This window comes from Hemibagrus wyckioides, linkage group LG15 (assembly GCF_019097595.1).
Source record: "Hemibagrus wyckioides isolate EC202008001 linkage group LG15, SWU_Hwy_1.0, whole genome shotgun sequence".
Lineage (NCBI taxonomy): Eukaryota > Metazoa > Chordata > Actinopteri > Siluriformes > Bagridae > Hemibagrus > Hemibagrus wyckioides.
Genome location: NC_080724.1, coordinates 16,980,590 through 17,003,936, shown reverse-complemented (window position 1 = coordinate 17,003,936; position 23,347 = coordinate 16,980,590). Strand labels below are relative to the sequence as shown.

Sequence of the window (23,347 nt, the reverse complement as noted above, 5' to 3'; positions counted from 1 at the left end):
ACTCATGCCTGAGTGAGCATTTCCTTTCCCTGTGCCCATCCAGATGTTGCCCTAATTCGCTGCGACTGCTGGCATATGTGCTCCATTGCCTCATCTTCACCCTGAGAGTGAGTAATAGGTGAGCTTGAGCTTGTTCATGTTTACTATTAAGCTAGCCCTGACCCACATAGCACCTGTGTGTGTTTGTATGTGTGTACACACATGAACATAGCTGTCTGTAAAACAATGCAGTGGAAGTTATTTCACAGTCAATCAATGTTTTGTGTTCTGCCAAGACCTGTAAGCAATCTTTCCTTATGAATAATTCTAGCAAGTGTGTATTCAAGGATGACAGCAGAGAGGATTTGTTTAGTCTTCCTCATGGTGTGATAGCTCAACCTTGTCAGCTGCAGATCCATTGAAACACATGTAACACGGTGTTAACATTTTCAAAAAACGATGGAAATATTCCTGAGGCTCATTTCCTGAACATTATTATGTACAGTGGAACCTCGGCATACAAATTTAATTCGTTCTGGGGGCGAGTTCTTAAGGCGAAAACTTGTATTGCGGAACAAATATTCCCATGAGAAATAATGTAAATGCAGATAATCCGTTCCAGCCACCCAAAAAATATTACCAATATTACTAATACCAAGTTTATGTAAACTGTGTGGCTGCTTACAAAGAACTGACCCAAGCCAAGCATTCCATGTGAAGGGTCCTCACAGGAAGTCTTTGGCCACCCATGCCACCAATCTATCAACAAAAAAACACCCAAAAATCACCTAGCTTTTGAATGCATGCAAAAGGCAATGTTGGTACTGTGGGTGGACTCATTCGAAACAGATTTAGAAAAAAATTGTAAAATTTGTAAACTCGCTTCGGTTGGCTTCATTGACTCACAACAAGTTTTGAACAGCTCCCAGACGAATGCGCAACTTAGCTGGCATTCGGTTCCGTTCGGTTCGTTCATATGCCGAAAATGCTTTGTATGCCGATGCAAATTTCTTGCAAAATTTCAATTCTTAAGGCGAACATTTGTAACAGAGGGCATTCGTATGCTGAGGTTCCACTGTATTGTGAAACTTGAGTCCATCTCTACACGTTGCTGCGTTACACAAATGTTGCCCCTGAACACTGAAACTTTACAGAGATCTACAACATCCACAGTTTAGCTGCAGCATTTACATTTTTTTTGACAATTTTCCGATTTTATTTAGCCAAAGTAGTGCACAAACCACATGCAAATCAAATTCTCCTGGTATATAAACCTTAGTTCACTGAAGGGGAAAGGACGCAGCATGTGATCACACATTCAGTCACTTCCTCTCTAGGGTAAACTTGTTGAGGAGAATCTTCGGTCCTTGGTTTTACAAGCTAAAAAGGAAAACAAACAAACAAACAAAAAACTTCAACAAGTGGGTTGGGCTATGGTCACTAAAACAAAATGGAGGAGGACTTTTATCAGTTTGTTTTTTTTTTTTTATTAGTATTTTATTTTCTTAGATACATAAACCCTGGAAAAAAAGATTACAATAATAAGATTACAATAAAACTAAACAATATAATCCTATAGCAGGCAGAGGAAAGAACAATTTCACCACTTTCATGCTAGTGTACAAATACAAATAAAATATTTAAAATTATTTTAAATATAATATATCAGATCTAGTTTTCCTATTTTAAGATAGCACAAATGAAAAATAAGATTATTAACCCTATTTCTAAACATACACACACACACACACATATATATATATATATATATATATAATATATATTTCAATTTTTTCTCTGAAAATTAGATTTTAAATCGGATTTTAATTTTAATCATTTATATCTAGACAGAAGAAATGATCGTGCAACAAAACAAGAAAACATTGCAGCCTGGAACGCATAAGAATAATGTCTAGTCTTAATAATTCAAAATTTACGTTATTGTAATCTTAAAATACATGATACTAGATCAATTTGACTATTATTTCCACTTGATAGGTATTTCCACTTGATAGGTAGATCTTAGATAGATAGATCATAGGTAGAACCTAGATCTTCTTGCTAGGATTGTATTGTTAGTAATGCTAACCTGTACATTTCAATGTTTTAAGCATGTTAAAAAGAAAGATTGAGCTAGCTGCATCAAATATGCATAAAATAAAATTTTCTTTTGGGTTCATGTTTTGAGAAGAAGTCAGATTCACACTGCTGCCATTGATCAGGGAAAAAATAATGGCAAAAGAACCACATAGATTCGGGGTAGCAATGTTTTTTCAGAGTTTATTGAGACAGACAGGGAGTATTTATACAAACCAAAGATGTGGTACTGTATGTGCAATAAAAGGCATTATCCATGGATAAAAAAAAAAGGAGTTCAACAATAGGCATCAAAGGTATCAAAAGAGATGGTGGCAGATATCTCTATAGGTGGGCTGATGATGGAGTGTCTGTGCTCGACATCTTTATTCAGTCGAAACAAAGAATTCCTTGGTCTTAAACAAAGGATATCATGGTCATAAGATGAGGTCATATACAAAATACATCATGAAATCAGTACAGAAAGTTCCAAGATTAAAAATATATCATTGAGCAAGTTTTAAAAATTTGAGTTTGTGTCCTCATTTTCTTGTCTTGCCCATTTTTGCTTCTCTCCTGCGCTATTTCACTAGCCGGAACAGCTATTTCAGGAATTCTCTCTCTACTTCAGTTTAATTTAGCATGCACAATTGGCCAAATGGATTTTGACAAGGGCCGACTAGTGCCAGTGGTGTAGGACAGGCAGCTACATTTAGCTTGGTGTGTAATGGATTAGGCAAAGTAACTGTGAGGCAAACAAACAGTTCTCTTAATACAGCAAAGATACTGCTGCTGATGATGTTGGTGTTGACAGCAAATTGTCAATCACGTATATTAAACTATTGTACTTGATATGCACTGGATCAGACACTGATATGCCTGTTATTTGTTTATAGTTGAGTCTTCTGAAGTCTATAGAAACAGATTTAATTGGGATATAATATCATGCACAGGGTTGGATCTGTGCAGTTCCCCTGTGGATTAAGCATGACACTTCTGGCTGGCAGAGATGAGGTCTTCACTTTAGACACGTTTGCTGGCAGCGCTCCTGCCTTGGCCACTTCCAGCCGTCTACTCCCCCCCAGATGCCACGTCTTGAGACAGACAGATGTGTTTCTTGTCCCACCGTGTCTGAAAGGCTTGAGAGAGTGTGAAATTGAGACTCCTACTGGCTGATAGGATGGATCAGTGAGCCAAAATAACACACCACTTGGACCTTAAAGCTCTGGCCACCTGTGCAATGTTTCTGTAATTTTTCACTCTGAAAACTTGATAAATACAGAAATATGTGAAGCGATGCTTACGTCCATGTGATGTTAATGTCTTGTAATAAAAAATGCTACTTATAAACTGGTTGCAGCTACAGGCATAATGTCATTTTATTTTTCATGTAAGAAGCATGATGCATTGTTTATGACCTCAGGTAAGCCCGTGATCACATGTCAGATGATTCACCATTTTAAACTCTACATGTGATGCTGAAATGTGTGAAAGACAGTTGAATAGACACACTGTGTTGTACACAGGCATTGAGGAAACTGCACAGTGTCTTTGTGAGCTCATCATCCTGCAGCTACACTACTTATTATCTGTCGCCTGTCACCCTGCCCTGCTCTTGCTCCGCCTCCACAAGCCCAACACATCTGTCCTGATCATCCATAGTGCACGAGTGCAACACTCAAGTCAAGTCGAGAAGCTTTTATGGTCATTTCGATCATATATAGCTGATAGTGAAATGAGACACCATTTCTCCAGGACCTCCTGGTCCTACATTAAGACACAGAGCTACATAAAACAACACAGAACTGAGGGCTAAAATTGACCGATTCACATAAAGTGCAAACGGTGCAAGACAAAAGACCGTGTGAGACAATAGACAGTGCAAACAAACAACACAAGACAGATACCTAAAAAAAAAGCACAGGCCAGTATACTGTGTGTGGTTCTGAGTGCAATTCTATCTGAAATACTCCAATCACTCTTTCACTATTATTTCACTACATAAACCAGGGCTTATCAAATGTTAAACCTGCAAAAATACTCTTACAGAGCATATCAGTGTATTAATTAGCTATTTAGCTATTTAACTATTTAACTGTACTTTATTACCTCGGGTTTGACCCTTTGTTGTGATTTATCCATTCATATAATACACATTTATGTCAATTATCTAGCTCAAAGCAGCTCATCAGGTCATCAGCTCATCAGACCAGAGACTGGATTTTCACAGATTTGGCGTTTTATTTACTCTGCTCTGATCTGAATAGTGAGTGTGTTTAAGAATGAAAAGACTGCTAAGTATATGTTTAGTTGATTTCTTGTGCATTAAATTCAAAACATATTGTATGTGCTTCATTTGTTAAGAGTCCATGTCAAAACGTAACCGCTTACTGTATTAACACCCACACATGAATCATTAACGGCTACGCATTAAACTTGTCACCGTTCAGTCATGTTAGTTGTGATTTTATGTGACATATACGTGAATTGGTAACCATTATATATTTAGGTTGAGTTGGGCAGCAGCGAGGTAGCAGGAAAAAAAAGTGATTTTCTGTATTAAATACACTACCTGTTGTATTTAGTAGATGTTTATTACAAAGTTAGCCGTCCTGTAGCCATCCTGACCATCAGATTTTAAGCCCCCAGAATCAAATAAACTACTACACATTAGTGCAGAAATAGTGTACAACGGTTGTACGGCAGATTTGCAGTGCACTATGGGTAATGATGCGGTCAACCAAGCCAGGGAATGTTTATTTATTCACTGATTATTATATTTAACTCTAGAAAATGGCTACACTCTAAATGATTGGATTCAGATCAATTTCGTCTGTATAATCCCTGGTCCAAAAGCACTGTCACAGAAATCTGGATCTAGATTTAGGTTCCTAAGTTCCTAGATTTGACGACGTCGAGGAAAAAAGAAGTTCAGCAAGAGCATATTGTGAATAAGAGTACTGGTGTGAATACAGGAGTTTATACTGTATGATGACAGCAGCAGGCACAAGTCTACACTATCCAGGTGAGATTATCCAGTGAAGGAAGGATAAGACTTTTGGGAAGTGTATATTTTTTGTGTTTATTAGGCCATATATCACTATACAGCCATGGGTGACCATCAACAACAGCAGAAATGTGATGAATTGGGAATGTGCTGAATGGCCATGGCACAAATCTTCCTTAAAACACAGCATCGGATTTTATCGTTCACATGCAACCCCACCCCACTTCCTTTTCTTTTTTCCAAGTAAATAAAGATGTTAAGATCACTGATGATTTAATTACAATTATTTTATATTTTTATACCATTATAGGCTCATTGGAAGGATTTCATTTTTCAGAAGAGATAGAGTTCGTTTAATCTGAAGTCGAATACAGTAATGTTAATTCACGTGGGGTCGATGGATTGTGAATAAATGTCGATTCCGAGGATGAGTTCGGTCAGCGAGTTAAATTTCGTCTAGAGTTCCGAATAGGTCAGATTCTACATTTCTATTATGAATTGTAATTAAGTGTATTGGATTTCTAGCTTGTTGAGAGTTTTGGTCGTTTTTAGAGAATTTAGTTGTTCAAAAGGTGTCACTTATTTAATATCGCTTATTTTTATTATAGTAGTTTTTCTTTGAATTTCTTTAAAAATGATGAAAAAAACATCATGGTGTGCTTCATAGTCTCTCTATAGACTCTCGTCTCTCTATAGACTCTCTCTTTCTCTCTCTGAAGTAAATGTGCCTGGTCATTAATTGCAGCTGCTTCATATGCACCTCACGAACACGTTGTTTAAAGTCATTACGAATGGCAGCTGCGATAAATGTGCGTGTCAGGATTTACTGAAAGAAAAAAAAAAAAAGAGAAAAGGAACTGATTACAAAATAGTAGGCAAGCAAGGAATCAAATCAGCAGAGACGAGTTTCATGAATGCCGTACAAGGCAAGCTTTATTACTGGAAAGACGAGTAATCAATGAAGAGGAACTGATGTCAAAAATAACTCTCTGGGGAAAAACAAACAAACAAACAAAAAAAAAAAAGTTACATGTAAAAACCCCCAAACAATATCATCAACGTCGTATTCAAATAAATAGGACTGAATTATTGTACATCAATCACAACACATCTTTGTCAACCAACAACAAGAACAAATATTTAGATCATGGCATTGTTTTCGATGTCTTACAAAGATTATAAAAGAAGATATGTACATCTGGTCATTGTTAGAAGACATGCTGTAAGTATATTTGTGCCCACTAGTACACAACGGCAGCGTCATGGTGGAACATCAGGAAACGATACGATTTTAGATGAGCGAATCTCTTAACAACCCAAAACAAAAACAAAACAGATTTGATCATGAAAAAATCTTTTGAATGTCCTGTCAGGAAAATCGATAAAATCGTGTGTGCGACTGCAGTTCCAGGCGAGTCACGTGAAGTCTCTCAAAGAGGCATTTGCGCTTCCTTTACTTGAACTGTTGCTAGGCAATGCAGAGTAATTCAGCGTGTGACCAAAGAATAATAGCTCACACAATCACCTCCTGAAAGCACACATGACCGCTGATGGACCATGTAGGAATTACTGATGCTGGGTGACCGAAAAAAAAAAAAGGGACCTAAAAAGAAAAATTTACTTCACAATGGCTCAAATCCAACAATATTCTTGTTAAACAGGGCCAGCCTGTTAAGTTTCATCCCAAAAATCCCCAAATCTTAAGATTTTCATACTTTTAAGCTATCATCAGTAGTCAATACTTTCTATGAAACCCATATTCAATGTTTCTTTTCTAACTGTGCTTATCATTAGTTTGTAAGTCATTCCTTGTAAGCAGTTTATTCACCCCAGTGCCTTATAAAGCTCTAATGTTTTATAACACATTTATAAAGTCGACAAACATGACTTGCAACTTTGTGACATAACATATATATATATATATATGTTATGTATACACACACATACATACACCTCTAAAAACTTGAGATGCTGTAGGTAAGGTAGGTTTTTTCCCCTTAAAATTGAGTTCAACATTTGAGTGATTCCCACCCATTTTCACGAAGCTCCGCCCCTCAGGATCTACAAGGACTTCTAGCAGGGGTGTCGCTGTTCTGATCCGCAAAGGTGCAGGTATTCATTCCAACTGAGCAGAAGCCACACCTGAGTCTACTGAAAACCAAGATCAGTTGATTATCAGCTGGAATCAGATGTGGCTCTTGCCTGATTGGACTGAAAACCTGCATCCACACCATCCCTTTGTGTACAAGAATGGACACCCCTGACTTATAGTGTCTAAATAATTTTCACAAAGACCTGTAACGGAGCCAGAGCTTTGAAAACTTTATACTGTATTTTTATTGTTTAGAAATTTGACCACATTTGCACCTATTTGAAGTGTGCACCTAGCTAGACGACTTGCCACAAAAAAGACAAGGACACGTTGCACTTTACAACCCTGGCTGTTTTGCTGTCTGTGTGCAAGTGTGTTATAGCGGTGGCAACATCTGACTGGGTTACTGCCGTGATTGGTGCTGCCTCCCTCAAGACTTCCACCCAGGGGGAACTGCTTGTTATATACTTAGTTTAAGACCTTCGGTTTTCTATATAGGGCATTTATTGTGTTTTTTGCTTTGTATATGATATTAATGATTTGTAATATACTGTATTTACATACTTTGCGACTATCTGTGACAAGGTTAGTCCGATTCTGATACCATTTGACTGTCTTTTGTTGTCATTTTCTTTGTCTTTGTTTAGATTGTTGCTAGGTGGCTAAGGAACGTGATCTACATTTTCTTTTACGGTTTTAATTTTGGTTAGGTTAACTAGAAGGAGGGTTGAGTTTTGGGGTTTTTGTTTATTAGTTTGGTCTTGTCAGAGTTCCGATTTTAGAATTAACTTCACTCCAAAGCTAAAACTCTGGTCTAAGTCTCTAGACGGATCGTAACAAGCACTAAATAGGGATTCCATTTTGTTCAGACCGGGTACACGCATGCATTTACGCTTATAATGTTAGCTAGTTGATTTTTAAATGAGGCGCATTAGCTAGCTACATTAGTTAGATAACGAAGTGGAAGTTTTGTTTTTATTTCATAAAAAGGAATGCAGGTTTTTTTATGTGGCTAGGTGCTACACGTGTCTTCAATTCTGGGATGACTCTGGAAGTGTCATTACTAGATTACTAAACATTACTAGATACTTGATAGTCACAGTATTGACATTTGCATGGCACATGTTTTGTTACGATTAACACTCATGATACATTATGCTATTAGAGTTGACAAAATGCTTGCATGGAACCATTACACACAATTATAAGCACATTTGTAATGATTTATGAAAGCGGGCTTCCTAGATAGTGCTAACAATTGTTCCATACGTTAAAACCGTCTGAATTTAGAGACCCATGAAGGCCCCTTACTGCTTCTCTTGACTGCTTGTCAACATCCCTCGAGCTGTCACCTATCCCAAGCCCGTAATCCTTCCTGACCAGAAATGTTACATTAATGTGTTGTACTTGAATGGTTGGGTTGTTCATAAATCCGACATTACTTTGTGACACAGGTTTACTCCACAAAACAACCCTTGCTACAACAGAATTACGATAAGACTGGCTTGTTTTTACAGCAGGTAATGGAGGCACAGCCACGCACGACCACAAAGCTGTCGCATGACGTTTAGAATCACAAAGCAAATTTTATGTTTTTCTTATTGCCACTCTAAATACTTTGCGTCACAAGCACGTCAATCGTTATTGCTTTGTGGTTAAAAGCAGATTTTTCGAGAGCAGCACTGCACACAAAAACGGTCCAAGCTTAAGAATTTATTTAGAAGGAGCCATATTTAGATATGTAGCGACCTGCCGCAAAAGTCTGTCTCTAGACTTCCGTAGACCAGATCGGGCAACAAGGCAAAGAAAAACCTGTACACAGGAAAGAGGAGGTGGAGTGCTACATCAAGATTCTTAGGAAATGTGTATAAAACCCATTATAAATGGCATGTGAAGATGGTTGGATTTCAGTCTAGATGCAGATTTAATAAAAGCTGATCGAAAGACAATCTCGTCTGCATACGTTTCGGTTTGTTTTAAAGCCTTGTTGAATTGAGCAAATTTCAACACGGTGCTACAACAGCTTCTGGAGAAAATGAAAATCATCCTTAAGAACCTAAATTGTCTAGACTGAAGTCCAATTCAGCTTGATGTTGGATGATTTGGAGTTCCCTCAAGGCTCACAGATACATGGCTCTCTCATGCACCAATGGGCCAACAGTTATACCTCCCTCTTTTTGTCTTGGGCAATTATTTATTGTCTCTTTAAATGCAGAGGCATTTATATATCAGGTGGTATTTAATCAGAGGAGATCGTAAGCTTGTCTTTGGTTGCCTTTGGAAAATCGCTGGCTGCAAATTTGTTTTAGCTTCCCCTCCCTCACGTCCTTACTTCATCAATTACAACGTTCGACCATTTTTTTAATGTTCGGCTGTTCAAGAAAGCCCAACATTACAGTCAGATTCCAACAGAATTACAGTATCCAGTCTGCACAGCAGCCAATTCAGTCAGCATTATAATGCCTGATAAGCCTTCATGGCCAACAACCTCTTTCTCTAACACCTTTATAATAACCTGGGCCTTACACAGCTTCCTTACCCTCCACCAATTGGAGTCTTACTCTCACAGACAATCTTTTGCACATATTCTATATGTTTGAATTTTTTTTTTTGAAGATTATATTTGACACTCAATAGCCAATGATATGTTATTGTCTCTGTCACATTTATGTCATGTTACTGAACCTCATATGCTGAACACTGGTTCCTTATTTACTAAGTTGGACCACAAATTCTCTTAGCACGGTAAAGGATGAAGGGATGACGGCTGATGATCAAACCTCGATCGAGAAAAGCAAGATACTGTACTGTGTAAGACAGGTATGCACTGGTGTAGAGATCAGGACAAAGCGGACAGCAAAGTGTCCACTTGTTCTGAAATGCATGTTGTCGGGGGGTGAGGAAGGATTCCCGGACGAAGCCTTCGGCGACGAGGACATCGTTAAACCCACCCCCCTTCCCCGGACTAAAGCACGGGGGAGGGAGAAGCTCACGGGGTGAGGTGGGCAACTCCACTGCTCACATGACTGAGCAGCTCTTGGCCTTCTCCTTCTTGAAGGTGGAAGAGAGCAACTCGGTGCGGCTGGGCAGGTGGAGGAGGCGTTTGGAGAGGCGGCGGTTAGGGCTGGACTTGGCCAGAGGCTGAAGCTTGTTGACGCAGGCCAGAGCCGCGGTGCGGAAAACGCTGTGGATGCTCTTCTCTGATGTGAAGGCTGAGCACTCCAGGTACGCCTCGGCCCCCAGCTGCTTGGCCATGGCTGAACCCTGCAACAAAGCAGAGGAGAGATGTTGGTATATATGTCTGATCAAGTTAAGGGTGGTTGATCAAGTTAAAACAAGTTAAGGGTGGTTGTCCAGTCTTCTCATCTTATCAGCTCATCAGCAGCAGCTCAACATCTATATTCTCCTGTTTTGCTGAAACAAAGACCTGCAGCCAATCCAGAACTTTTCTATCTTCACTGAAACAACTTTAACTCATCACTTTGTCATCATCTAGTTATCATATTATATAAGATATGAAATCTAGCAATAGTAATAAATCAAATATGTTAAACACCACACCTGCTCTTGGGTAATGGGCGTTTGTTTCTGATTGGAAAGTTCCATCAGAGTACACACATCTGTGCGCAGGTCCGTTTTGCAGCCAACGAGCAGAATGCGCGTGTTGGGGCAGAAGTCCATGATCTCTGTCTTCCACTAAACAAATACACACACAAGTTTACTCAACTCCAGCAGAATTGACCTAGCACTGTTTAAAAGAGAATGTTATACTTGCTATTTCTTGATAGCAAAAAGTCTTCTGGGTTTTCCCAGTTTCCTCCCACCTCCAAAAAACATAGTAGGTGGACTGGCTATGCTATATTTGCCCTTTATGTGAATGAGTGTGTGTGTGTGTGTGTGTTATGCCCTGTGAATGTGTACTCCCACGTGATGTAGACTTGCGTGTAAGTAAGCCCTTATAAGTACAAGCAAGGACTCACTTATTGCATATTAGAACGAAACTGAAAGCTAGAACCGAGTCTTATGACGAAGGAAAAATTTCAGAGCATTAACTCGGTACCTTCTTTAGTCCACTCTCGACCGTGTCTGGACGGCTGATGTCGAAGCACAGGAGCACGGCATCAGAGTCACTGTAACATAGTGGCCTCACATTGTCATAGTAAGGAGAACCTGAAACAAGACATGTGAAAACAAGGGATTAGTGACCACCGAACCAAATGCCATGGCCAACCTAAGACCTGGAGGCGAGCATGAAGACAAGGTTATTCCAGCTAGTCCTCACTGCCCACACACAGCTCAGCTCATCTCACTAAAGCACACTACTGGCATTTTAAAGGACAGAAAAATGACAATTAAGTCCTAAAGCCTTATCGATCCATTTAGCTTTCTTTTTTACAGATTATGCAACGAGAACAGCGAGTTTGGGTTAGGCGCTCCCACTCTCTCTCAGAATCCTTAAGTAAGCCACCCACCATCGTTTGTGTGTGTGTGTGTGTGTGTGTGTGTGTGTGTGTGTGTGCGTGCGTCCCACACACGCAATACCTCTGCTCCCCCTGTTTCCACAGCAACAGCCTCGGAATCTACCATCTGCAGAACGTCTTCCACCCACTCCTCCATAAAGGCTTCCCTCAACTGCCAATCATTAGACACAGAGCCGCGCCCACCCACCAGTTAGCGCTGAATAAAATGCCTGGGCCGAACAGCGTTAACGTTACCTCGCTGCACACAAGCCTTTTGTCCAGAGTAATTCAACTTCAGCTGTTTGAAACAGGGGTGTAAATACCTTTAGAAAAGCAAAGTCCTCTAGGAATTACTTTGACTTTGGTAAAAAAAAAAAAAAAAAAATGTCGACAGGCTGCAAGGTGTAATCTTTGAGTACGCCCATTCCATCATAATGATTACACTCGACTTGGCAAAGAGGTACTGGTCCAAATCTGGTCGGATCTGTTCCATTATATTCGATGATGTATTCAATTCAGAACGTACCGAGCATCTGTACATTATCTTGTGATGCAGGTGAACAGAATCTGGTGCCTCTTTGACTAGAAGCATCTAGCACTGTTATTTTTTTCATCAATAGACTGGGGTTGGGTGATATAATAAATCATTGTTATAGTGATATATTAGTTTTATAAAAAAGTACACGTTTGTCATGATATGTTTTTATAATGCAATAAATTCTCCCATTATGCTAATTACTTTTCCTTTTTTTAATAAATAAATAAATGTATAATTTTATAGTGTGTGTGTGTTAATATTAAATAATAAAAAAAAATACATATTTTACATATATATTATACATTTTTTCATTTGTAGACATTTAATAAAGCACCATCAAACTTTTTGAAATGCAAAACTCTTGAACTGCTGGCAGTTTGTGATATCATGATACATATCTTTTACCATGGAAATAGGATTTATTATCAAACGTGCCATAATGAATAATAATGCCTCTACCATGAACCCAAAATTCTTTGTGGCAAAGTCTGTCTCAATGGTATCTTTTTGTTTAATTTAACTAGACAAACAATCACGCAGCAGCTTGCTTCTGAGACTGCTATAGCAATTGTGCAAATCTGAATCTGCTGGAATTTGAGATTCAGACCGTCCGCCTATCTGAAAACCATGCCGCTGACCGTCTCTCCTGCTCTTTCTCGCTGATAAGTCACGGACGTTCACGCCCGAGTGTGAGCACGCATTCAATTGCCTCTGGTCTTAATGCAGCAATCGATAGTCATGCACACCAGGGATACGGAGGAGCCGTTTTTCAATTAAAGTTGACAAATTACACATCCAAGTTGCCGGAGACGTTCCGAGAACATGGCTGACCCGCTCGTGCGGTGAGAATAATTATACGGACCCTCCAAAGCCAACGATAATGAAGTATAGGCTCTTGAACTGCTACAGAATTATGAAAAAGAAGTGCAAGGAAGGAAAAGGAGGGTTACACTAGACTGAGGAAGGAATTGCTCTACTGGTATTAATTGCCTGCTCCTACAGTTTGGGGACTACAAGGTACTATCTTATACCCATAAGCATTGGAACAGGGAGGGCAAATGACAACTCCACTGCTGCTGTGTTCCTCAGCTAAACAAGACAGTACTTTTATGGTGTCTATAAAAGGTTTGTGAGCCATCTGAAACCACAGCCAGGAAAATAAAGCAGGTAGGACCAACAGCATGGCAGCAGTGGCCTTGAGATTTTACAGAGGTGCACGATTTTAATTCAGGATCCTGCTACGAGATCAAAGGAAGAACCTTGCGAGGAACAGATGGAGATGGAGTAGGATGCTTTCCGCTTTTGTGTGCTACACACCAAGGCTCATCATAGTGCACTCCATCTGCTCATCCCTTTCATTCAACACTGCCATTATCAAGCTAATGAGGTCAGATTCGGTAAAAGTCCATGTCCATCTGTAATCACCTTTAGTTCTAATGTTCGGTAAGTTTCTGACAAGTTGCGTATTTAGGTCAACTTTATGCTTAGGATATTTCATGGTTTGCTTCAGTGATTGCTTTCTGGGCCAGGGTTCAGTCTGTATCATGTTTCCACTTGGAAAAAAATCGTATCGTTCACATCATTTTGCTCTTCACCTTGTTTCACCTTTTTATTTACACATCTTTGGCAAAACATGTGCACCAAAATGTTGTCTGCTTGGATTTTCATACAATGGCCCATCAGATTTGAATTGATGTGTTGCTGTTGTGATTGCTTGATCATGTCTCAGGGGCAGGGGGGAGTTTGGTACTGAACACTGCTGGAGGTGATGGCTGTATCATCTGCGAGGAAATTTTGAATTTCAGCATGTTCACTGTGGTGCCTTCAAAGATGTTCTGCCACATTAAATGCATTTGATTATGCGTGAGCAGGTTTTGCATGCCACTTTCAGTAAAAAATAAAGAAAAGAAAAAGTAGTGTTTTTATCACTGACAATTTCCATTTTCATATCCAACAGAAAATTGGAAAAACAGCTATACTGGTGATTTAAAAGAACCTGTTTGCTCTGTGATTGATCATGGAGCAGTGTGTAATCTAAAAAATACACCAAAATTGCATCATGAAGCAAACCAAAGGATACCTAACCAGTGATTTTGGTTTTGTTTACATCGCCATTCTCTAAGGCCAATGATACACAAAATCTTAAAGTGGCATCAATGTTGAGAATGATCAGACTGTCTAACTTTGCTTGATTCTAACCAAAAACAGGGAACGCACCAACAAATCAAATCTGTAACCAACGTACAACTCAGATGGGATCCAATATGCAACATACAGACAAAGAAAGTTGAGGGTAAAGGGTTTTACTTGAGGTGGATCTACAGGTCAGTGGATATCTGACAATTCAAGGGTTTAAACTCACAAAGTCTTCTGATCATTATCCCAGAACCTTAGTTGTCGGCTATCGCTGTTCCAAACAAAACTCTCCCAGGAAATTATCGGCTGTGTCAACAGTATAATCGAACACAACGTAAACATCTTTAAAGGCTGGAATCTCTGAATTATTCAGCACTCCAGATCTCAAAGTAAGGATGAGAGGGCTGGGGAGGTCAATGATTACAAAGGAGCTTGGTACGGGGCAAAAAAGAACAAAATGGTAAGGATATCCCACACACCCCCGCACTCCCGTTAAAAAGATAGATGGGAACAAGTCCTGAAGCATTCCTCCACGATACTTCCCTATCCCCCACATACACTCCCTGTCCTCACCGAGGCACAGCATGGTCAAGATTCCATCAGGGTCCCCATTGGGAATTAAACAAAGAATGGCCCCTCTTGCTGAGAAGCAGCTATCCGTGACCTTTTGGGCCTTCCCCATTCATGGGGGTCATCAGGGAACTGCTCTTAAGTTCCCACCTCTCATCCTATCCATTAGAAAAGCACTCATTAATCTACTCGCCACTCTAATGTGTTAACAGTCTGCTATACTTCTGCCAGATCATCATACATAATCGTCTAATGCATCTGCCAAGACTAGATCCACAGCGATGTGTTACACTTAACATATTAAGCACCTGTCTGCTGCCAAAACCTCATTGCAAGTGATGTATGGCGGAATACGCTTTCCTGGGCCATGTTTCTGCGGCAGGTCCAGTTGGCCACCATGATTGAGAGAATTGATTTCTGCTTGTAAATCCTAGCTGAGCACCCAAGAGAGCTGTTTGGAAGCCTGATGATGAGGTCAGTCCAATCAATGTGAAGAAGCTTAATAAGAAAAACACTGTTCTTACAATCCCAGCAGACATGGGAGAGCGGCGCTCCTGTGTGGATGTAATTAGTGTGCTGGGAAACTCCAGCAGATACACAACATGATCCCATTGTAGCTAAGCCCGAAGGTACTGTATTGGAGTAATAAAATATTTGTCTTAGATTTTTTTTTTTAACTTGCCAGAGTTTTAATCCAGCACTAGTATGCAGAACACACTGCAAGCTTGCAAAGTACATCTGAAGGTTAAGGGCCTTGTGGGAAAAAAAGCATTAGTAGCTTTATGCTACTTAGGTTCAGATTCTCAACCTTACAATCACTTGATCAGAGTCCAAACTACCCCCTGGCCCACAGCTGCTTTTCTGATTACGTAGTAATTTTCATCAGTGTGCAAGATTTGAGCCAGTGATGAACAACTTACCTGTTTTTTTGTCACAGGAGATCTCATTTCTGGGGTTGGAAAGTTTACATTTCTGGTGCTGGGAAATTTATGTTTCTGGGGTTAGGAAATCCATGGTTTTCTTATGTTAGGAAGTCCATGGTTTTCTTATGTTAGGAAATCCATGGTTTTCTTATGTTAGGAAATCCATGGTTTTCTTATGTTAGGAAATCCATGGTTTTCTTATGTTAGGAAGCCCATGGTTTTCTTATGTTAGGAAGCCCATGGTTTTCTTATGTTAGGAAGCCCATGGTTTTCTTATGTTAGGAAGCCCATGGTTTTCTTATGTTAGGAAGCCCATGGTTTTCTTATGTTAGGAAGCCCATGGTTTTCTTATGTTAGGAAGCCCATGGTTTTCTTATGTTAGGAAGCCCATGGTTTTCTTATGTTGGGAAGCCCATGGTTTTCTTATGTTGGGAAGCCCATGGTTTTCTTATGTTGGGAAGCCCATGGTTTTCTTATGTTGGGAAGCCCATGGTTTTCTTATGTTGGGAAGCCCATGGTTTTCTTATGTTGGGAAGCCCATGGTTTTCTTATGTTGGGAAGCCCATGGTTTGCTTATGTTAGGAAGCCCATGGTTTTCTTATGTTGGGAAGTCCATGTCCATTTTTCTGGTGTTTGGAAATGTATCTTTTTGGTGTTGGGAAATTGATGTTTCTAGTGTTAGGAGGTCTATGTTTCAGGTGTTGTGAAATTTACATTTCAGGTATTGGGAAGTCTACATTTCTGGAGGTTTCGAAAAAAAGGAAAATACATGATAGTTGTAGTCATTTACAAGACATCCATGCCCCCCCATGGGATTAAACCCATTCGAAGATAAACAGACTAAAAGCTATAAGAATATAGTAAAAAGAAAAAAATCATAATTTTGCTAAAGCTGTCTTCCAATATCAACCTGAAAAAATCATGACCCCCTGGCTATGCTTCAAGGATGCCACTTTGCGAACCATTGTTTCAGATTCATGTTTTTAACTAAAAACCAAAAATCCAGCCAAAAACAGCCAGTGCAGTTCTTTTCCCTGTTGCTCCAATCCTTCACAAACATAAAAAAATGAACAGAAAATATAACTGTGTTCCACAAAGCTAGCTGCACTGTGTGGTTATGTATGTTTCAGAGTTATAAAACATTTGGATGAATTACAAAATGCCAGTGAGGAAACATGCTCTATTTCTGTCCCTATAGACCGGATGAATGGCTGGAAGAGCTTTCTGAATCCCTGCTGCGTCCTCTCAACCTCGCGTGCATCCCTTAAAGCACACTCTGTCCCTCCGCTGGCATGCCTCCAAACTCACCAAACAGATCAAAGAGCGTCTGCCAATATAAAATAGAGGACGATCCCTGCGGGCCAAATTTCATTCAGCCTTTCCAATATTGGCAGATGAACACCAAATTAGTAGGAGACAAACACTCGCACACACAAGCTTCTCGAACCTTTTTCACAGCCTGCAGGCAGCCAGACAACACTCGGTGCTAAGGATGCGGTTCTACACAGTGTTCAGATACATCAGATGTTAAAACCACAACTGAGTTGGTTAAATCAGGTGTAAATCAGGTCAACAAGCTACGACAGGAAACCTTTGGGAACTGACTCAACAGCCATGTGATCTTTCTTCATACATCATTGCACTGCATACATCATTGTTTAATACTATGAGTTTAGTTCTATTTGATTTTGTCACGTATTTAATAAATTAATTAATAGATTTTTCCTAATATATTATACATAAGAAAATAAGCTCCATTATTTTCCTTTAAGTACTTATTGCATGCAATACCCAACACTAAGATAAACATAGAACATAAGATAAACCAGTCTGTCTAGATGAAATCAGCATAGTCAAAAAAAAGGCTGTTGCACTATATCCAGGCAAGACCTTTAGAAGTAATTGGGATGACAAAGCATGCCTGAGTCACTGTCTATATTGTGTAAAATGTGTTAAAATATTATGACATGCTAGCTCACTTCAGCTGTTATGTGAGCTGATGCTTAAAAAATGATTGACTCTGCATAAAATTCTGTGCATCTTAGACCTGTGGCAAGAATTTTGGTATATGAAACAAATCAACATGTAAACCGTCTGTTAAAAATATCGTGATATCCTCAAAATCTCAGATTACTGTCATATATTCCCCCAGACTTATTTATATAATTAAATATCCACTGAATGTCTCTCTCTCTTACATGTGTGTTACATGCCCAACCACGTATCACAGTTTCATGAAGATCTAAAGATTCCAGCAGGGATATGATGCTGATATTTTATTCAGTCCATCACCATCCTCACACTGTGCACGTGCCGTGATCAGATACCACTGAGTTAATGATCATCTACCACATGCAAGACAATCATGCAGCTTCACTGAAATGCACCCCTGCATGCATAATCAGCTGTTAAAGCATTACGGCACACAGGTGAATTCCTTATTGTATAAAACAAACAAACAAAAAAAAGGCTGTAAGCGAACTCTTACCTGACGTGTCCCACAAACTCAACTCCACACGCTGATCTTCAAGCTCCAGGCATGCTGTGTAGTTCTCAAACACGGTGGGCACATAGGTCTGTGGACACAAATCACACAGCCCTGTCTATTAGCACCACCTCCAACATGCAGCAACCTGATAATACTGAGAAGGAATAAAAACTAGACATCATTTATCAAAATCAATGCATTTAAAGACACGCGCTGTATCATAATGCAAACAAGCAAGGCTTCATGATGAGGAATGACCAGCACATGCATGTGCATACATGTGCAATACACTACTTTCCACTAAAGGTGTAAAAATAAGTACACCCTTCCCATTCCTGGTGGTCTTTGGGTATTTTAGTAAACTAAATCTGCACACTAATTCTTGAATGCATTAATTAGATATTAATTAGTCTGTGCGTCACAATTCAGAGAATGCAAAATGCAATGCGCACACACACACACACACACACACACACACTTACTAACCTCTGGATAGCAATCCTTTGCCAGGACCTGCAGCATAGCTGTTTTCCCGCATTGCACGTCACCAACCAGAACGAGTTTACATCTAATCACAAGTGGTTGTGTGTTTCTCCTTTCCTTCATTTTTACTGTTTAGAAAGAGAGCTTTTACAAAAGAAAAAGAAAACAGCAGAGCGCAAAATGCCTGCAGGGAGACTCGAACCCAAACTGCGCACGTGCGCGCCTCTGATCAGCTCCACAGTTTAATGCGACTGATTGAGCGGCTGCGGAGTTTTTTATATGGAATCACGACAGCCAATCAGCGTGCTGCACTGGCCACGACAGCCAATGGGATCGCTCCGTTCTCTGCTCGAGCGTCTCGCCTTTGCTCCACTGCCCCAAAATCTGTGGCGACATCCAAAACAGCATAGCGTGCTAAACAGGGTGCTAAAGCGATTAAGACACGACTCTATTATCACACATCAGCACATTATTTTAAACTTAGACACTACTTATTATGATTATCGACCGTTTTTGACTTTCGTGACACGGTTCACTTTTAAGGCACACGCTCATTTTGACACGTTGGTTACCATAGTAACAATGAAAGCTGCGTTCCAAACCGCATACTAGCGTACTAAATAGTATGTCCAAATAGTACACGGGCAGACTGACCCACTGGAGTCAGTGATGCTGTGTGTACTACTCTGACACAAAGTTCCCTCTAAAATGATTGCAACCCTTCAGAGAAAATTCAGAACATCTATAGAAAGGGTGGCACTAACAATATTTGGGATAAGGTAGTGATTTTCAATCCATTATAATGAACATTTTGTGATACAGGTCCTGAAGTAAGTAATATCTACATTTTGTGATACAGGTCCTGAAGTAAATAATATCTCTCTGGGCGTGAGATGGAAATACACCCTAGATGGGACACCAAAACCAGTTCGGACACCATGAGACACACTTTTGGGTCTATCTAACACCACAGGTCCACCTATTAGGATGTTTTGTAGAACGGGAGAACAACCCACATTAGACACAGGCAGAACTCCACACAGATCTCAGTATAGAATAACATTAAACTAGTTATTGTATTTATTAGAAGTATGCCTGGCTCATCAGCTTGGTGAACGTGTTAAATCTGGCCACATCTCTACCCCCCTACAACAGCAGCTGGGTTTTGAGCATAGTCTTATATCTTGGTTCTTAGCAGAATTCATACTGCCATCTATCTTCACAAGCGCTCCTAAATCCCCAGATACAAACAGGCCCACTGCAAAGCATCCGTTATCCAGCACCATATATTACAGGAGCTTTTTTTCTTGTTCACAGTCCTTTTTTTCTCACTAAACATGCTGATGTGAAGGTTTTTTTCCCCCCTCAGCTCATCTAACCACAACACACAATACCAAATATAGCTCTAGTAACGCTTGGTGAAGGTGAGACATTGCATTTTTTTTTTGAGGTACTCTCAGCAAAGACTTATTTTTTCCTGTAGTGCTTCCTCACAGCTTGTTAAATTGCCAATTAACAGCTGACTTTCAAATTGACAATAAACTAAACTGGGCATCTCTATAGCTGTGATCTTTGGACTATTAGGTTTACTCATGGGTCCAATTCCTGGCTAATTCCTCACTCTTTCAGACATTTCAAGGTGTTTATTATGTGCATAATGGTTAATTGTGCTTGGTATTTATGTTTCTAACTGTTACTCGATTGATGCAGCTTCGCATCTGTTTCTATTGTACTTTGGATTTTCACATGATAAAAGAATGACAAATGGATTTTAAAAGCATGCAACCTCATATTCATATCCAAGAAAAACAGGACACGGCGACAACAGACTCCATGCAGACTGAGAACTAACATGGGGAAAAAAGTTTTTTCAGGAATGACAATTTATTTGTACTTGGTAAAAATATTTCATAGGGTTGTCAATAATTTGGCAGACATTTTTGAGAGAAAATCTAAAAAAAATTGTTCCTTCGAACAAATTAAATAGCTCTCTATTTGTTTGAATGAATTGCAGGGTGTAATTTGTATGTTCTATGCACATTATGGCAAAAGAAAATTGTTTAAGCATGAAACTATAAGCTAATAAAAATGAAAAAGTAAAGATTTGGTGCAGGAAACACAATAAATTAGTAATAAATCTGGTAGTATTTAAGCAAGTGCACATACATATAGAATAATTACATATTTCCTGTCCTCAAAACTGGACATGATCCTTTGTATATATTTCTCAAAATGAAGTCATTGGACAGAAATGTATGCTCAAACATGATCTAGAAATGTACAGAAATATAAGACACAGTTAGAATTCTGTAATACGGTATCAGGTCAGTGCAGTTTCTCATCACTTTCTTTCACCATGATATGTCTGAGTTTGTCACTTAAATGTCTGCAGCTCATTTAGCTTTCCTAAACTGGAGAGGTGGAAATAAAGGCTTCTTTAAGGGCTCTTTAAGGGATCATTGAGTAGGTAAAGATGCTTGAAAAACCCCATAGGGAAACACTCTACATAGAATCTTTGTGCTCTTGTAGACAGAGAACCACATTTTCTAATTTTCTAAGAATATACTTTATTAGCTGTTTTAACAGAACATATTGCATCCTGAAACAACCAACAGGTGAAATAAAATCAACCCTTATATTAGAAAGTTGCATATTATTATTATTATTATTATTATTATTATTATTATTATTATTATTATTATTATTATTGTCAGAGGCTCCTTTTTTACCCTAATTCTTCCTCTTCAAAAAGTTATGCGACTTTTGATATTTTATAACAGTTTTATAACTGTGTATTATACTACAGAAAATAACTAAATGACTGAACAAACAAACAAACATGCTGGAATCTTGTTCCTGTAAGTGCTCTTCATGGTCGTGTACTGACAGTGAACCCTGCTGTCGTGTTAGTCCCATGATTCACTAGGGTTACAAAATCTGGGTTTTTTTATCTGCTTCACTGACTGGAATATTTGACCAATCTTGCATGTCTTTGCCTTAGCCAGACACATTACACTCCAGCCTAGTGACGTGTGTGAGGTGTTTAGGAGACCCCATGGTGCCGTCTAGACTACACTGCCTGTAAAATTTCCCACACTCATTCAAGATGACTTCACTTCTAACAGGACTATTTGAATCAAAACTAAATGAAATTAGTGTTGATTAGAACCCAATTAATCAGGTTTGCCGTGTTAAAATGAAGGACCTCCTACAGTGCACAACACTTTTTTTGGTCAGTTTGGTTACTTCGAGTGCCTAGGCAGCGAAAGCAACCCTTCAGATCAGGGAGACGTGCTTTCTGACACTTTCAAGGTTATCTTTGTATGTTAAACACCCCTGAGAGACTCACTGGAGAATTAGAGAGCTCCCTCCTGAGCCATTCACTTATTCAATTACTCTCTTAACTACCATTAGTAGGCCGTATCTGCAAACATTACAGGGTATAGAAGACAAAAGACAATGCAGCAGCTATTGGTGAGAAAGAGAAACAAAACTCTGTGAATACACAACATTCCTGTCCTGTTCTTGGAGTGGAATTTTAACCTCTGTGCGTTTAAGCTGAGCCAGGTGTGTTAGCATCAAAATGACCCTATTTCCTGGTTCTCAGGAAACTTAATGTCTGTCTCAAACATTTCTAAGAGTCACAACCTGATGTGCGCACTGCTTTATTTTACTAAAAGGACACAGTGAGGTGAGAATTCCCCTTTTGCCACACAGGCCAGGTGGAGCTGAATAATCAACAACTTCAAGTGTCACATACAATCTGGCACAATAAAGAGAGGGGGGTGAATGGGATGGGATGGAAACTCCGGGTGTGGTTTCCACTCGACATTCCAAAACAATAACGCACATCACATGAACGATCACGTCCGTGACTGTCAAAACAACTCTATCATCATTACAATGAGGTGTGAATACACCATCAAGAATACACCAATGCCGAGGAAGTGCTCAGGTTAACTTCGCTTCTTTGTCTGAGGGCGATTTGCTTGTATTGACTGGGAAGAAATTAAGGTCTTATTGCTCAATGAGCTTATTGTCAAATAATTTAAAAAAAATGATCAGGGTTTCAAAATGTGCTTATAATAAAAAAAAGAAGACGGAGGGTCTGGTTTGCTTCCTGTTTATGGTGATGCAATTTATCTCTCAGCATTGTGCTTGGGTACTAAAATCACTGTTTGGTTCTTTAACGGTGGAATATTATTTAAAAAAAGAAATAGAAATACAGTCCTAGTACATCCTTGTCAATTGCTTACCACAGTGAAAGAGTGAACTGATAAAAATGTATGAGACAAATGAAATTATAATTATTATTAAATGTATGAAACATTTAATATCTTGAATAAATTGAAAATATTAAATAAAAAATCCAGACAGCAGAATTAATATTTTATATGTAGACTTAACCATGAACTAATTTGTTCTTATGTTAAACTTATTTAAAAAAAAATATACAATTAAAAAAATAAAAAAGTTAAATTGATGCCTATGCATGAGTACATCATGCTTATTGTATATATATAAAATAACCTCCAAATCCCAATAAAAATCCTAATATATTTTAAGCTACTCAAATTTATAGATTATATTGTTTA

The 23,347-nt window shown here is 39.1% G+C and overlaps 1 protein-coding gene across 1 annotated transcript; it reads right to left on the bottom strand.

Moving 5' to 3' along the window:
* Positions 1 to 5,968: 5,968 nt before the first annotated feature.
* rnd1b (Rho family GTPase 1b) lies at positions 5,969 to 19,013 on the bottom strand. The gene is made up of 5 exons (XM_058410028.1): positions 18,756 to 19,013; positions 18,270 to 18,357; positions 11,215 to 11,324; positions 10,716 to 10,850; positions 5,969 to 10,418 (listed from the first exon to the last, which is right to left on the bottom strand). Exons 1-5 carry the CDS (start codon positions 18,873 to 18,875, stop codon positions 10,173 to 10,175), a joined length of 699 nt encoding a protein of 232 aa, XP_058266011.1. The 5' UTR covers positions 18,876 to 19,013; the 3' UTR covers positions 5,969 to 10,172.
* Positions 19,014 to 23,347: the final 4,334 nt, after the last annotated feature.